At 44.7% G+C, this 14,494-nt stretch overlaps 2 protein-coding genes and 2 long non-coding RNA genes across 8 annotated transcripts; all 4 read left to right on the top strand.

Annotated features, from left to right (window-relative positions):
- The first annotated feature begins 528 nt into the window (after nucleotides 1–528).
- On the top strand, nucleotides 529–2,631 carry LOC132707704 (zinc finger protein 425-like). The gene is made up of 8 exons (XM_060679629.1): nucleotides 529–562; nucleotides 609–722; nucleotides 996–1,160; nucleotides 1,331–1,480; nucleotides 1,550–1,711; nucleotides 1,839–1,949; nucleotides 2,109–2,296; nucleotides 2,413–2,631. Exons 1-8 carry the CDS (start codon nucleotides 529–531, stop codon nucleotides 2,629–2,631), a joined length of 1,143 nt encoding a protein of 380 aa, XP_060535612.1.
- A 28-nt stretch (nucleotides 2,632–2,659) lies between these two features.
- On the top strand, nucleotides 2,660–3,890 carry LOC132707703 (zinc finger protein 736-like). Its single transcript, XM_060679628.1, has 4 exons — nucleotides 2,660–2,678; nucleotides 2,734–2,898; nucleotides 2,991–3,162; nucleotides 3,710–3,890. The coding sequence occupies exons 1-4, from the start codon at nucleotides 2,660–2,662 to the stop codon at nucleotides 3,888–3,890; spliced, it is 537 nt and encodes a 178-aa protein (XP_060535611.1).
- Nucleotides 3,891–4,503: 613 nt separating this feature from the next.
- LOC132707044 (uncharacterized) lies at nucleotides 4,504–9,156 on the top strand. 5 transcript variants are annotated; one of them, XR_009619704.1, is made up of 4 exons: nucleotides 4,504–6,816; nucleotides 6,900–7,881; nucleotides 7,997–8,604; nucleotides 8,715–9,156. It is a non-coding gene; the product is annotated as an uncharacterized LOC132707044 (long non-coding RNA). The 5 variants fall into 5 exon arrangements; XR_009619707.1 differs by having other exon boundaries at nucleotides 4,504–7,367; nucleotides 7,477–7,881; XR_009619706.1 differs by having other exon boundaries at nucleotides 4,504–7,881; nucleotides 7,997–8,162; nucleotides 8,218–8,604.
- A 2,670-nt stretch (nucleotides 9,157–11,826) lies between these two features.
- Nucleotides 11,827–12,501, top strand: LOC132707046 (uncharacterized). The gene is made up of 3 exons (XR_009619716.1): nucleotides 11,827–12,084; nucleotides 12,157–12,247; nucleotides 12,488–12,501. It is a non-coding gene; the product is annotated as an uncharacterized LOC132707046 (long non-coding RNA).
- Nucleotides 12,502–14,494: the final 1,993 nt, after the last annotated feature.

The raw sequence follows: 14,494 nt of genomic DNA, 5'->3' as shown, positions 1-14,494 counted from the left end.
GTTTTATCCAGGATCGTTATATGAACTACTACTCGAACCACGAGTGCGGCAAATATTTCCATCGCATCGTATGCGACAAGACGTTCCAGATCAAGGAGGCTTGAACAGATACTTCAAGATGAGTCGCTTGTGTTTTTTTTTACTTTAATTTTCTTTGCGTGTGTGCTTTGACTTTCAAAGCGAACGCTGATCGGATGGTTATTTTTAGATACTTGCCATCAGTGCGGAAAAGTGTACAAGCACAAGCACACGCTGGTCCGCCATTTGCGGTACGAGTGCTTGAAGAAGCCCTCCTTCGAGTGCATCTACTGCAACTATGCGTCGAAAAGAAAATACCCGCTACTCGATCACGTCAAGAGCAGCCATTTTGAAGAATACCCCAACTTTGCCCGAAACATTTACAAGTTTTTGTACAACGAGCTCGAGGCTTACAATCCTCTTACGGAAAAGCATCGCGCCACCTCTTCTTAAATTTTTAGACGTCGCGTGACTACGTAGAAGTGTGTGTAGAGTGGGCGGTACCTTTAAATGTCTGAAAAATATATTGTGCCAATTAGAAGCTGTAGCGTGTTTAATCGAGATGGTTAGTTGACGTTCCGTAATTTTAGGCTTCAAGTGTGGCTGTGGCAAAGCCTACACCCAAGCGTACAATCTGAGACGGCATCAGAAGCTGGAGTGCGGACAGAAACCTCGATTCACGTGCCATCTGTGCAACTACTCTTGTTACAGGAATAACGTGCTGAAGCTTCACTTGAGGACAAAACACTCGTTCCTTAATTTTGATAGATAGCGAGGACGTTAGACAGGGTCGAACTTGGTAGTCGTAAGATCGCCTCCACGTAGGGGGATGAGACTTGATTGTGCTGTGGTTGTAAATTACACTTATTTGAACACGAACAATAGTTTTATTGCCTCTTTTGTATTATGAATGTTGTAACACTAACTGATCGTTCCCTAGCACTCCGTTCGATAACGCAGTCGTCAATTCCTTTCAGTGTTCGGGTACCCGCTCATCACCGATCCTCACGGGTACTTTAACTGTTCAACGTGCTTCAAAAGATACACCCACCGTAGCAGCGCCATGAGACACGTGAAGTATGAGTGCGGCAAAGGACCGCAGTTCAGGTGCCGGTACTGCCCGAAGCTCTTCACTCAAAGGAGTAGTTTAAAATCGCACGTGCTCGCGTTCCACGTGCCCGAGATTAAAAAATACAGATTGGTGTTTTAGTAGTGTACAGACGCAATCGGAATAAATTTTAAACAAGGCAGCCGTCGTGATTTTTGATTTTGGGAAACCTCGACCTTCGATATTTACCCTGTGGTGTTGTAGGTTTTGTCAAAGACGCGAAATCTGGACTTTTCGTGTGTCTGACCTGCACCAAGAGGTACAAACGAAGAGCCGGCGTTCGCGAACATCTGAAACACTACTGTCAAACTGACGCGCGTTATGTCTGCGACCTGTGCAAGAGAGTTTTCAAACGCAAGAGCTCCTTAAAGCGCCACCTTCACATATTTCACCGCTTAAATGTTTAACCGCTCTAGTTTTTAGGACCTAAGTATTACGCGATAGAGTCCGACACCAAGCTTTACGCATGCCTCAAATGCATGAAGAAATACAAGAGCAGGGGTGGCATTTCTCAACATGTCCATTACGAGTGCGGAATCTCGCCCCAGTTTTGCTGCGAGCGCTGCGAGAAGACATTCGCTAGGCGTAGTTCCCTGAGGCGCCACCTTAAGTGCTGCCACTCTATTCACATGAACTAAACGTTTATATAACATCCCCACCCCCTCTTTCGTGCCACGGTCGCTTCATACCCTACATCGCTGTCGTTTTTTAGCCCTGATGTGCTCGAGGTGCGGTAAACACTACAAGACTAAAAGTACTCTGAAGCAACACCTTAAAGAGTGCGGCCTTCGGCCGCAATTTTCGTGCCACCTCTGCGCCAAGAGTTTCACCAGGAAGAGTTCCCTAAAGTACCACCTAGTTTTAGTCCATTCGACTAGGAAATAAACTCTAAAAACTTGTAACTTGCAATTTTTGAGCGTGTTGCTTGGGGGGGGGGGGGACTGAGGCGCCTGCATTTATCTGACGCGGTGTTAATTTTCAGATTTTTTCCTGCAGTTTCGCGAGTTGCGGCCGCGGTTCAGCTGCAACAAATGCGGCAGGAGTTACAAGCACAGTCGCCATCTTACGGCTCATCTCAAGTACGAGTGCGGCAAAGAGCCTGGATTCGCTTGCCAGATGTGCCACAAGAAATTCTTTTACAAGTATACCATGAACGCGCACCTGCGAGGGGTGCACCTTAAGGACAATATCCCCTGAGCGTTGTATCGTGCTGTATATTAAACAACGTGTTGCAAACGAATTAGTATTATTTCCGCTTAAGCATTGGATCCCGTGGAAGCTCTTAGTCGACTGATTGGTATCACGTTTTAGAGAAATCGTTTCCGTGCGATACTTGTGGGCGGGCGTACAAGTACCGGGGCGGCTTGACCCAGCACAAGAAGTACTTTTGCATGCGAGAGAAGAAGCTCGAGTGCGAAATCCCCGACTGCACTTACAAGACCAATAGGGTCTACGACCTATCGCGACACATGAGAAAAAAGCACAAAATCCACCACGTCGAGTAGTCTTTTCGCTTTTTCTTAATAAAGGCCGATGGTCGAACCGTTGTTTTGTTATTGTTCCTCGCCTCTGTCCTGGGGACCTCCCTACAAATGCAAATGTTTCAGGTTTTACTTGCCAGCACTGCGGGAAAACCTACAGGCACGACACATCCTTGTACAGGCACAAGAGGTTCGAGTGCGAATCGTTCGCCAGGCCGTTCACTTGCGGGGTATGTCGCAAGACGTTCAAGAGAAAAGACCACCTGTTCAGACACAGTGTCTACATCCACGGCATCGGGAAAATTTTTTAGTTTTAGTCGTCAAAGTCGTTGTCTTCTTCTTCTTCGTACGATTTCGCTGGTTATCGTGCCGTCTTATTGCAGCCGATCTGTACCGTTGCGAGGCGTGCGGTAAGGTCTACAAGCTGAAGAACTCCCTGCGGAACCACAAGAGGTACGAGTGCGGCCGGTCGCCGCGTTTCCGATGCGACCTCTGCCACTTCAAAACCAAGCTGAAAGGCAACCTCAAAAAGCACGTGGTCAAAGTGCACAACCGGTTCGAAATTGTAACAACATTTGATAAATAAACCGGTAATTTTACTTCAACTTCTTTGCTCCGTTGAATGTGTATGAGTAGCGGTCCTATTTGGCTTTCTTTTTGGAACAATCTATTTTTTATTTAATAGACCACCCCAATTGGAACCTGCGACTCGACGTGAAATGGCGAACAATTAAATTTGGGTGTTGTAGGGAGGCACCGTTGCTCGACGTGCGGCAAACATTACAACGCAAAGAGTTCTTTGAGGAGGCACCAAATTTACGAGTGTCAAAAGTCACCGCAGTGCGCATGCTCGTTTTGTCCTTATAGGACGTACTTCAAGTCGAACTTGGAACGACACGTCGTCGTGAAACATTCGAAAAACGCGCATTATTCGCAGAACTCGGTTACATCTTCCGAAGAAAATTTCTCTTCCGTTTTATTTTAATCGACTCCCCCAAATAAATGTAGAACCGAAATTTGCAGCTATAACTTATTCGTCTTTGACTTCAACATCGACCAACCATATTCTACTTCACGTTAACTTTGTAGGTGCGTCCTTCAGGCACTTCTGCACTACCTGCGGCAAATCGTACAGCCTGCTGAAGAACCTGAAGCGTCACGTCGCCGTCGAGTGCCAAAAGGAGAAGACGTTCGTTTGCCAGTTTTGCGAGAAATCTTATTATTATCGGGCCGACCTCAAGAACCACCTGCATCGGGTGCACAGAATCCGTTTCGCCTCTTAGACTTACCTTAGTTATAACTTTGCACACGACTATAGAGTATTTTTTCTAAATGCGTTTTTTTCGTCCGTCGGTGAGTATACGATTCCATCCGAGTTGCAGGTTCAGCTTTCCCCTCTCCTGCTGGCTAATACCCGGTGACGCGTCGCTTGGAACGCTTTTTCAAAGAATCTCCTCCTCCCAGCAGGACCCGTTTACTCATGCGACCTCTTTTTTAGCCGGCGCGTTGCCGCCCAACTTGGCGCTGCCGATGATGCTAATGCGCGAGAACCTCAAACAGGCGATGATGCAGACGGAGTTTTTGGAAATGAAATCGAAGAAGATAAATAAAGAGTCCGATGATTCGGGTTACGACTGCGCAGAGTGCGGGCGCATTTACAAGCTGCGCACGTCGCTGCGCAACCATCAGAAGTGGGAATGCGGCAGGGAGCCTCAGTTTAAGTGCCCGTTTTGCCCTTACAAAGCGAAACAGAAGATGCACATGGTGAGACACGTCAAACGCGTTCACAAGGACGTCGACGTCAAACAGGGAGGCCGGGACGACGCGGTAAATATCGAGATCGCGTTCGGTGAGATAAATAACGAAGCGGCCGCCGATTAAGGGCGCGACCGCTTATTCAAGTGATAAGCGATGATATTAGACAGTAGAAGTTCCTATAACATTTCTCGACTCTTTCTTTTTGAAATTTGAACCGCAATACCTCAAAGTCATTCCGATACTGCCGTTCACGCCTCCAAGTGCCTTTTTTAAACTAGTGCTTTTAAATCGGTTCCTACTACGATTACGACGTATACTACGTAAGCAATTTTTTTTTGTAGTTTTAGGTTTAAAAATCACATTCCGAGAACCTAACGTTTACATAATTTTCGGTCCATATCATTCGTGATTAAGTTTAGAGATATTATATATTTCGGTTGGGGTGTAAAATAAACAAATGTTAAATCGTGGACGAATTTTTCTTGCGCCGACCTTTGCGTATTTCGTTGTTGCATTTTACTGCTAACCGATGATGTTTTAGTTCTGGAAACCGGGAAGAAAGGCCAACGAAAACCAAAACGGGCACTCGATCGCGTATTCCGCTGCGACCGGTGCGGCAAGTGCTTCGCCCTGAACCACTCGCTGAAACGACACCGCCTCATGGAGTGCGGAAAAGAAAAATCGTTCTTCTGCCGCCTTTGCGACTATTCCACATTTCACCGTTTTTCGTTAAAGCGACATTCGGCAGTGCGGCATAACACCAACATCGACTAGCCCCTAAAATATATCGATTTTCATCTCCGCCACGCTTTTCATTTCTTTGCCACGATTTAGTTGCTTGGTCGGTAACGGGTGAATGTTTTCAGGACGGCCACGTTCAAATTGGTGCGAGAAATGCGGGAAGACCTACACGCACAATCGCAATTTGCAACGCCACCAGAAGATCGAGTGCCAGAAATCCAAGTCGTTCGTATGTCCGCTCTGTCCGTATGCTAGTTACTACAGGTACCACCTGAAAACGCACATGTACGGGCAGCACGGCATATTATGATCCATATTGAAGATATTCCCGCTTCCTTTATAACCTCATTTTTTTGTTTTGACCATTCGGACTGTCTACGCGAAATAAAATGTCGTTTAGTTGAAGAGAGATAAGTTAGATACTGTCAACTGTTACCATCCAGTCCTGTTCATAATTGTTATTGTTTTAAATAAACCAACTTTCATTTAAGAATTGCGCTACCGAACTCTAATTTTACCCCTACGCGGTGATTCAGGATTTTCCCGAAGCTGAACATTCTCGACAATACAAATTTTTCCGCAAGGGGCTCAGAATCGACATGGCTATACTACTTTTGCACGTTAATTCGATCATTTCAAGGTGTCAATATCGTTCGTATTTTTTCTGGTGGCTATCCTCAGAACGATAAAAGTTATCTCCGACTAATAAAATAATTCGTCTATTAATTGATTGTGTTACTTTTTCGATTCCGCTGAATGCCAGTCGCGGGATATCCTGAGATATCAAAATTACATATTTCCAACTAAATCAACGTCTAAGTTTTGGCGCTCATCGACAGATGGCAGCACAGGTTGTAACAAAAAATCACGCGGAGCTTTACGGTAATGTATGCTTAGTTTATTAACGTCTAATTTAAAAATCAGCATGCAGGGCCGAGCGCTGTTGAAAAAGTAAAAGTAAACTGCAAGGAATAAAATGATTTCACTATAATTCGGTTGCTTTATTTTTTCGATCTCGTGAATACCGGTAGTATTAATACCTAACTTGGCCGTCCACCATTCCCCTACCATGAGATATTAAAATCGGAGATCCACTAAGCAAATACTTTCTATTTCAGTATGCAGGATCTATCAACGTTAAAACAATAAAAGTAAATTAAGGCGAATAAGGTACCATTTACCAACCAGCTGGATTCCTTCTGCTCGATTGTTGATGAATTGACTGCTGACTTTTCATTCGTTAAGTTAAGCTCCGAAGAAACCAACAGGCTGATTGGCGAAACACCATCAACAACCGATGCAGGAGGAATCCATCAGATTTGTAAATAGTATTCATCCAGTAGTGTGTTGAAGTTTATTTGGAAAACGAATAAAATAATTTTTCGATAATTTCAGTGTTTTATTTCCTCGATATCATCAAATACCGAACGTCGCTGGGAATTTTACGTCACTCTACGTTTGAGTTTATGGACCTCCTTAGACTGGCTTTCGATTTTAGCGAAACACGCTTGCAAGAACTGTGGCAAACGGTATTCGAACCGGGTCTCATACACGAGTCACGTGAACTACGAATGCAGCTCGTTTCGATTTTTTTGTATGGTCGACGAGTGCGGATGGTCCTCCAATCGGAAACACGATGTGAAAAAGCACATACTCAGAAGCCACGCGGGCGTGAAGATTGTCAAAGACGACATGATAAAGAGGTGTAAAGTAAGCTAAGTAGTTCGGCGTTTACGTTTAGCTGTTCTGGATCAGGTATGGGTCCTTCGTCACAGTCGCGTTTTTTTTTTTAGTTTTCCAATGGTATCTGACCGAAGACGGACGGTACGGTTGCCCCCAATGCGGAAAATCATACAAGCAGAAAGCTCACGCGTCCCGCCACTACAGGCTCGAGTGCAACAAGGAGAGGCAATTTGAGTGCGGTTTCTGCGGCAAAAAATTCGTACAGAAGCACCACCTTCGCATGCACTCCGTCAGCAAAAACTGTCAGCCGGATATTATTGAATATTAGCTTCCAATAAATCTCTTTAATAACGCGCGCCTATTATTTCAACCGACCTTGTTATTGCTGGGGCTGCCGCTGATGTCGGATTTCTTTCAGATGCGTACTGGTATCGGTTGACGGAGAACGGTCGTTATGGCTGCAGGAAATGTATATCGTCGTACAAGAATCTGAACAACCTGCGGCGACATCTGCGTTTCGAGTGCAACAAAGAGCCCGCGTTCGCTTGCAACATCTGCTTCAAACGGTTTACTTACAAGTACATCTTGTCCAGACACATGGCCATTCACGGAATAATTGTTGAATAACTCTTAGCTTATGTATAAATGTGAAGCTTCTAGGTAATAAAAGTATGCTTTGTCTTTCAGGGCTTATTTGCTTCAACTGCTACAAGTTGTACCGGTCTAAGGTAGCGTTCAATCGGCACAAGAAAAACGATTGCGGCAAGATGAAGCAGTTCGCTTGCCACGTGCGCCGTTGCAAGTTCAAGTCGTACCAAAAAAGTCAACTCAAATCCCACCTATCCATCAAGCACAATATGAAATCCTAGTTGTGTCTAACTTTTGGTGCCTTTTAGGTGCGTGCAGGTACAAGTGTTCGACCTGCGACCGATCGTACAAGCGGGTTACGGATCTGAGGAGACACCTTAGGCAGGAGTGCAACGTACCACCCCAGTTTCAGTGCGAGGTTTGCTCGAAAAAGTTCCGGTACAAGCACGTCTTAAAGGGCCACATGAGAAGACACGCCAAACCAGATTTCATTTAATATCGACGGTATAGATTAGAGACTTTGAATAAATTTTATTCGGTGGTATCGTGATGTTTTCCAATCCCGATGCCTTCTACCCGAACCTCCTCAATAGAAGTGATTATTGAGACTTGGTTTTAGATTACGCCAAGGATTGTAAATATGGAAAGGGGGAAAACAAATTCGCTTATTACTCGTGTAAGTCCTGCGGCAAGTGATACAAGTACAACAGATCGCTGTGGGCGCATAGGAAAATGGAGTGCGGTCAAAATCCGAAATGCCTCTGCCACGCGTGCAACTACAAAACGTACAAATCTCAAAATATGAGGCGCCATCTCGCGATGAAGCATGGCTTGTTTTAGAATTCGGTACCGTGTATGATTCCACTAATAAATTGTAATCGTCGAAGATGATTTTGCTTTGCCATGTTTGGCTTTGGTTGGTACCATTGCTACCTTTTCTCAACCATGGCGACGCACTTAAATGTAAGAGTGTCGGAATGAGTTGAAAAAGAGAACCCGGCATCGACGTTGCTTTAACGTTGAATTTCGTTGCAGACGATTACAAATTCGTGTGCAACTGCGGTAAGGTCTATCGACGTCGAAATTCCCTGTTTGTTCACAAGCGAAACTACTGCGGCAAAGAACCGTCCCATATTTGTAACATGCCTAATTGTACCTACAAGACCCATCTAAAGTCCAACCTCAAAAAGCACGTGTTTCTGATGCACAAACGGGTATGACTAAATAGTAAGTCAAGTTTCTTAAATGGTACCCAATTGCGCAGGAGTCTTATGCGCATTATCTTTCGATAGTTTGTCGCTGGTTCGCGGCTCGTATTGACGCATTTGATCTTTTAGGTTCCTACCTTTACCGTTGCTCCACGTGTAGCAAAGGTTATAATAGCAGAAATTCTCTATTCGCTCATAAGAAGGTGTACTGTGGCAAGCAACCGTCCCACTTGTGTTCAATGTGCACTTACAAAAGTCATCTTAAATCCAACCTCAAGCGTCACCTATATTTAGTACACAAACTCTGTTAAATGTCCGCAAATAAAATCGTTCAAACAGAGTTTTCATGTTTAATGGTTCACAACCCTATCACGGGTTTGTTTTGCGCATGCTCGCTTCTGCGCTTGAAAAATGTATATTTTTTGTAGAACCTTTCGTGTGCGTGATGTGCAATAAGACTTACAAGAACCTCAACACGTTGAAAGCGCACCAGTTCTTCGACTGCGGCAAGTGCAAGTCGCACAATTGTCCGATCTGCAGTTTCACTTGCAAACGGAAGTATAACCTAAAACTGCACCTACGAAAGAGACACTTCATATTTAGCTGATCCTCGATTGTTTTGCGAGCTAATTAAAGTTTAGAATTAGGTTATTCTAACGAAAACTAACCCACCCTGAAACTTGTTTTGCTTGCAGCGTTCCAATGCAACGAGTGCTGGAAGTTCTACGCGACCAAGGCGTCGATCAGGTACCACTTTCGGTACGACTGCGGTAAAAAGAGATGTATCTTCTCCTGCGAGGATTGCAAGTACTCTACTGGTCGCAAGCACGATTTACGAAAACACCGGAAAAGGAAGCATAATTGTTAACATTTTTAACAGAGTCCCTTGTTCGTTGGTTGTCAAATGTAGGGGTTGTCTGGTTGATTCAATGCGACCAATGTATGAAGTACTATGCGACCAAGGCTGGCCTCAGGCATCATTTTAATTACAATTGTACTAAGAAGAAAACGACCTTCGGCTGTGAGCTCTGCGGCTACTCTACGGGTCGCAAGTACAACTTAAAAAAGCACTGGGAAACGAAGCATAAGTTGGATAATTAAGCAATGGCAATGTTTTATACTCTCTTATAATCAAATAATAAGTTCCAGAGCGTTTAAGTCGATTTTTATTTTATTTTAATGAACCGCCATTATCAAATACACGTTTCTGGCGTTAACTGGCATTTTGGTGCTCCCATTCTGTTGCGACCCTTATGAGACCGGATGTGACAGTTGCATATCTTTTCAGAGGTTTCCGAACGTTCCAAATGTCCCAACTGCCAGAAAGAGTACAAGAACCAACGATCCATGAAAGCGCACTACTATCAGGACTGCAAGACTACCTTGACGTGCCATATCTGTCAGTATGTGTGCAGAAGGAAATACGTGCTCAAGCAGCATTACTTTATCAAGCATAAACTAACGATGTCGAAATAAAGAAAACGTTGTCATAGTTTTAGAGGATCCTCAACCTTTCCTGAAATTCATCCCTGTGTGCATCTACTCATTTCTACGATGACGTTATGTGGTAGCTGCTTTGAAGGTTTTATTAAGTCCAGAATTGACCCACTGTCAAATGCCTTCTTCAGTCCCAACTGTGGTACGACTGCTACTTAAAAGTCCTACCACAATTCGATCTACCTGAAAGAAATTATACAAAACCCACACCTAGGAATGTACACGTATCTGTCGAATACACAATATTGGAACTCCTTTGGTTTCGTTTGAATATCCGGCATTGGCCTCCCTTTTTTCACTAACGGGTCCCGAATTTCAGGAAAAAAGTTCTCTTGTCATCAGTGCCACCGCAGGTACAAGAGGAAGATGCATCTCATTAGCCACCTGAAGTTCGAGTGCGGTAAACAACCGCAGTTCGTCTGCAATTGGTGTTCCAAGGCGTTTCACCAAAAGTCCAATCTGAAAACTCACAAAATTAAGATCCATTGCAAGACCGCTTAACTTCCTGTTCTATTTCGCTTCGGCCATAAGTTATGCTTAAAACTCACCGTAGCGGCTTAATGCAATTGAGGAGCATGTTCTGGGACAGTTTGGTGTCCATCCAGTTCTGAACAAATGAACTAAGCAAACTCCCTTGGAACCATCTCTACTATACTATTAATTTGGTTGACTTAATGGCACAAAATGTGTTACTTTACCTTACTCGCCTTGGAAGGAACCAGGCTACAGTTTCTAGAACTGAAAATGAATTATAAAATTCAGACAAGTGTCATTATCCTGTCTGCTACAGTTACAAAAGGAACTTGTCGGTGCAGAGTGTGGCACAAAATGATCAATAGTTGATAGTAAATACGTAGTTGATTCCGGATTTTTGTAGTCAAATACATTTGTGCGGAGTGCAGCCGCAGCTACAGACACAAGCGGGGACTGATTCAACATTCGCAGTACGAGTGCGGCAAGGATCCGCTCTTTGTCTGCCCGGTACCGAATTGTGGCTATAAAACTAAAAGGAGGTGGAGCCTCAAACCTCACTGCTCGAATAGGCATCCGAATGTACAAATTGACGCGTTCACGTTGTAATAAATAATGTCAAAATGGTCGTGGTTGGTTTTGGTATTGTACTAACAAGCCCGCTAGTTGAAGTACCGTTTATCTAGTAGAGCCAAGAATTTTTTTTCATTTCCTGTATACGGGTTTTTCGTCTGCTCCAAGTGCGGCAACGCGTACAAGTTCAAGAGATCGCTTTGGAGACACCTGAAGTACCAGTGTCAAAAAGTACCATCTTTGCAGTGCCCGTTGTGCTTCGTAAAGTGGTACCATAAGTATCATATGAAGATGCACATGTACCATAAGCACCCGGAAAATTGCGCCGCACAAGTGATCGATTTGAATTACCATACCAAAGAGTAACCGAGTGGTACTTTCATTTTCTTCAGGTTTCGGTGACCTTTCTAGATATAACTTTACGGCGCTAAAGCTTTCGGGCGTACAAAAAATCTTTGTTAAGTCGACGTTTTGATTTCAGGTTCCGTCGGTCCCCTCATCAGAACGCTGGAAGGGTATTTTAACTGTCCAAGATGCTACAAGAGATACACTCACCGGAGTAGCGCCATGAGGCACATGAAATACGAGTGTGGCAAAGCGCCACAGTTTAAGTGCGACTTCTGCCGTAGGTTCTTTACACAAAAGAGCAGCTTAAAATCTCACATGTTCTCGTATCACTGGGACGAGGTCAAGTGACGTTTTTCCAATAACTGACCAAGGTGTATTTTGCGTGCTAATAAAATTCTAACCGACGGCGCAGCTTTTAAATGCGACTCGCGATATTGCTAGGTACCGGGACGCGATTCGAATAATTGAACCTGCGGGTTTTTAGGGAAACTTTACAAGTGCGAGAGATGCCTCAAAACGTACAAATACAACAGCGGCCTGTGGACGCACCAGAAATACAATTGCCAAACAAACACTGCCTAACGTATCATTTAAAAATGAAACATAACATGTACGTTGACACTCGCAAAACGCGATAGTAGGTGTTTCGGTGGACGGGCTCAATGAAACTTATCCTTTGCAGATCGTTATAAGGAGACGGCCGCTGGCTTGTTCATGTGCCTCAAGTGTGGCAGAACGTACAAGAGGAAGTCGGGCGTCAGGCAACATATTAGGTACGAGTGCGACAAAAAGCGTTATTTTCAATGCGACCATTGTCAAAAGGCTTTTACCAGGAGTACCTCTTTGAAGTGTCACTTATTCGTTGTGCACAAGGTGCGCTTTGACGGTTAGTCGATAGCGTGGAATGTAAATATACCGAAGTACTAATTTTCGTTTTTTTTTTGGCATTATCTTTCTCACAATAAACCTTTAACTATGACTCAATTATGTCGTTCACGCGGTGGTGTTTGTAGATCGAGTACAGTGTCCTAGGTGTAAGAAACACTACAAAAACGTCTACACCATGAAGACCCACTACACACTCGATTGTTTAGGCGCCGCGTTTCGATGCGACGCTTGCAGCTACGTCACCAAGAGGAGATACGACTTGCAAAAACACATGAAAAGAAAACATTAACCTCAAATCAAATCCCGATCGACCTCAGCGGATTTTTTTTTTCTAGCCAACGTACTCTGCGTCAGATGCGGCAAACCGTACAGATCGAAGGCGGCGATGGTGAACCACCTGCGCTACTCCTGCGAAAAAAAGAAATCATTTTTCTGTCAACTCTGCGGCGCCGCGTTCTTCTACAATCACCACCTGAAGCGACACACGCTCCACATGCACCCTCCCATTTAAAAGTCGCTTGTTTTTCCTAGCTCTTAGTTTTTTCTGTCTCGACGGGGCGCATTACTACCGAACGTGTTGCAGGTGCCTCCTCCGCGCCGATGGTCAAAATCCTGAAGGTGGAAGACTTAAAAGACGACCGGATCGTGGCTAGAATCAAAAAAGAGCTGAGCGTTCAACTGAGCTTCAGCAAGCCCGTTCTATCAGATTCGCTTCAGATCAGAAACTCGTCGTCGGTGAAAAAAGAGATCGACATCGATCCGAGTCAAAAGAATGTGGTAGGTTCCGATGATGACGAGAATCGGGTAGAAAAAACGTCGACCTCGCAAACGGAAATGTCCGTGTTCTCCAAGTCACTGCACAAGCCCACGTACCGAGCCGAGAGGCTGAAGAGGTTTTTAGACATGACACCGGCGAACGTGCTCAAAAAGGAAACCAAGAAGTTGTCTTGCGAAGTGGCGCTGAACGAACTCAAGTTCCCCAAGGACACCATTAGGTGTTACCCTTGCGGGATACTGCTCGAGAGGGAGGAATTCGTGAAACACTCTTCGACGTGTCCCGGCAAAAAGAAGAAGAGCAGATTCGGGTGTCTGTTGTGCAGCTACACTGATTACAGCATCAAGGAACTGGAGACGCACATCAAAACCGAACACTCCGTCAAAAAGTCGTGACTTTGTATTACTAGTAAAACTTTCTTTAGGTGGCACGGAGTTTTATTGGCCTCCTGCAACACCCAGTCGCATCTCCGACTCTAAATCGAAGTCACTTTGTAGATGCCGAGAAAGCGTTCGTATGCCGAGAATGCGGGCGAAGCTACAAATACCGAAGGTACCTGGTGAGGCACTATAACTTCGAGTGCGGCAACAAGCGGCTGTTTCGGTGCGACATGTGCGGCGCGGGGTTCAGCAGAAATTACACACTCAAAAGACACGTCTCTAACTATTGTAAAAAGGCTACTAACGCTCCTAACGTTACGTCACTGTAAATTTTGCTATAGATTAAAGGACGTCCTGCGGGTAAATGACCATACAGAGTACCGTTTAATTTCAGCCGCGTCGAGGCACGTGTGCCTGCAATGTCGCAGATCTTACAAGCACAAGGGCCACCTAACACGCCATCAGCGTTACGAGTGCGGAAAAATCGCGACGCTCCTTTGCGATTACTGCCTCAAACGTTTCAAGAGGAGCGACCTGCTGGCCAGTCACAAGTGTATTTTAGAGAAAACCGTGCCAAAACCCGCGGCTCCCTCTTACAGCTTTTTTTAGTACCTTGGAATGGTTTGTTTTAAGAAATAAATCCGATTTTAAGAAGCTGCTTGTTTCCATTTTACAAGAGCACAAAACCGCCGCTAACGTGAACTATTGCAGCGCTACCGTTCCTCTGCTCCAAGTGCGGGAAGGGCTACAAACACAAGACGTCGCTATACAATCACTCGACGTTCGAGTGCGGCAAAGACAAGATCTTGAAATGTCCGTACGAGGAGTGCCACCACAAATCGAAACGAAAATGGAACTTGAGAAAGCACATTCGCATAGTCCACAAAGACGTTTGGTAGTTATAGTTGGCAAATTTGTGTGTTTACGTCGCGTGAAAACATTTCGCCGTATGTTGCGCGTACATGATTTTATTTTTT

Source organism: Cylas formicarius, unplaced genomic scaffold, assembly GCF_029955315.1.
Source record: "Cylas formicarius isolate icCylForm1 unplaced genomic scaffold, icCylForm1.1 PGA_scaffold_9__14_contigs__length_23061073, whole genome shotgun sequence".
In the NCBI taxonomy this organism is placed as follows: Eukaryota; Metazoa; Arthropoda; class Insecta; order Coleoptera; family Brentidae; genus Cylas; species Cylas formicarius.
This window is presented reverse-complemented; position numbering and strand designations above follow the sequence as displayed.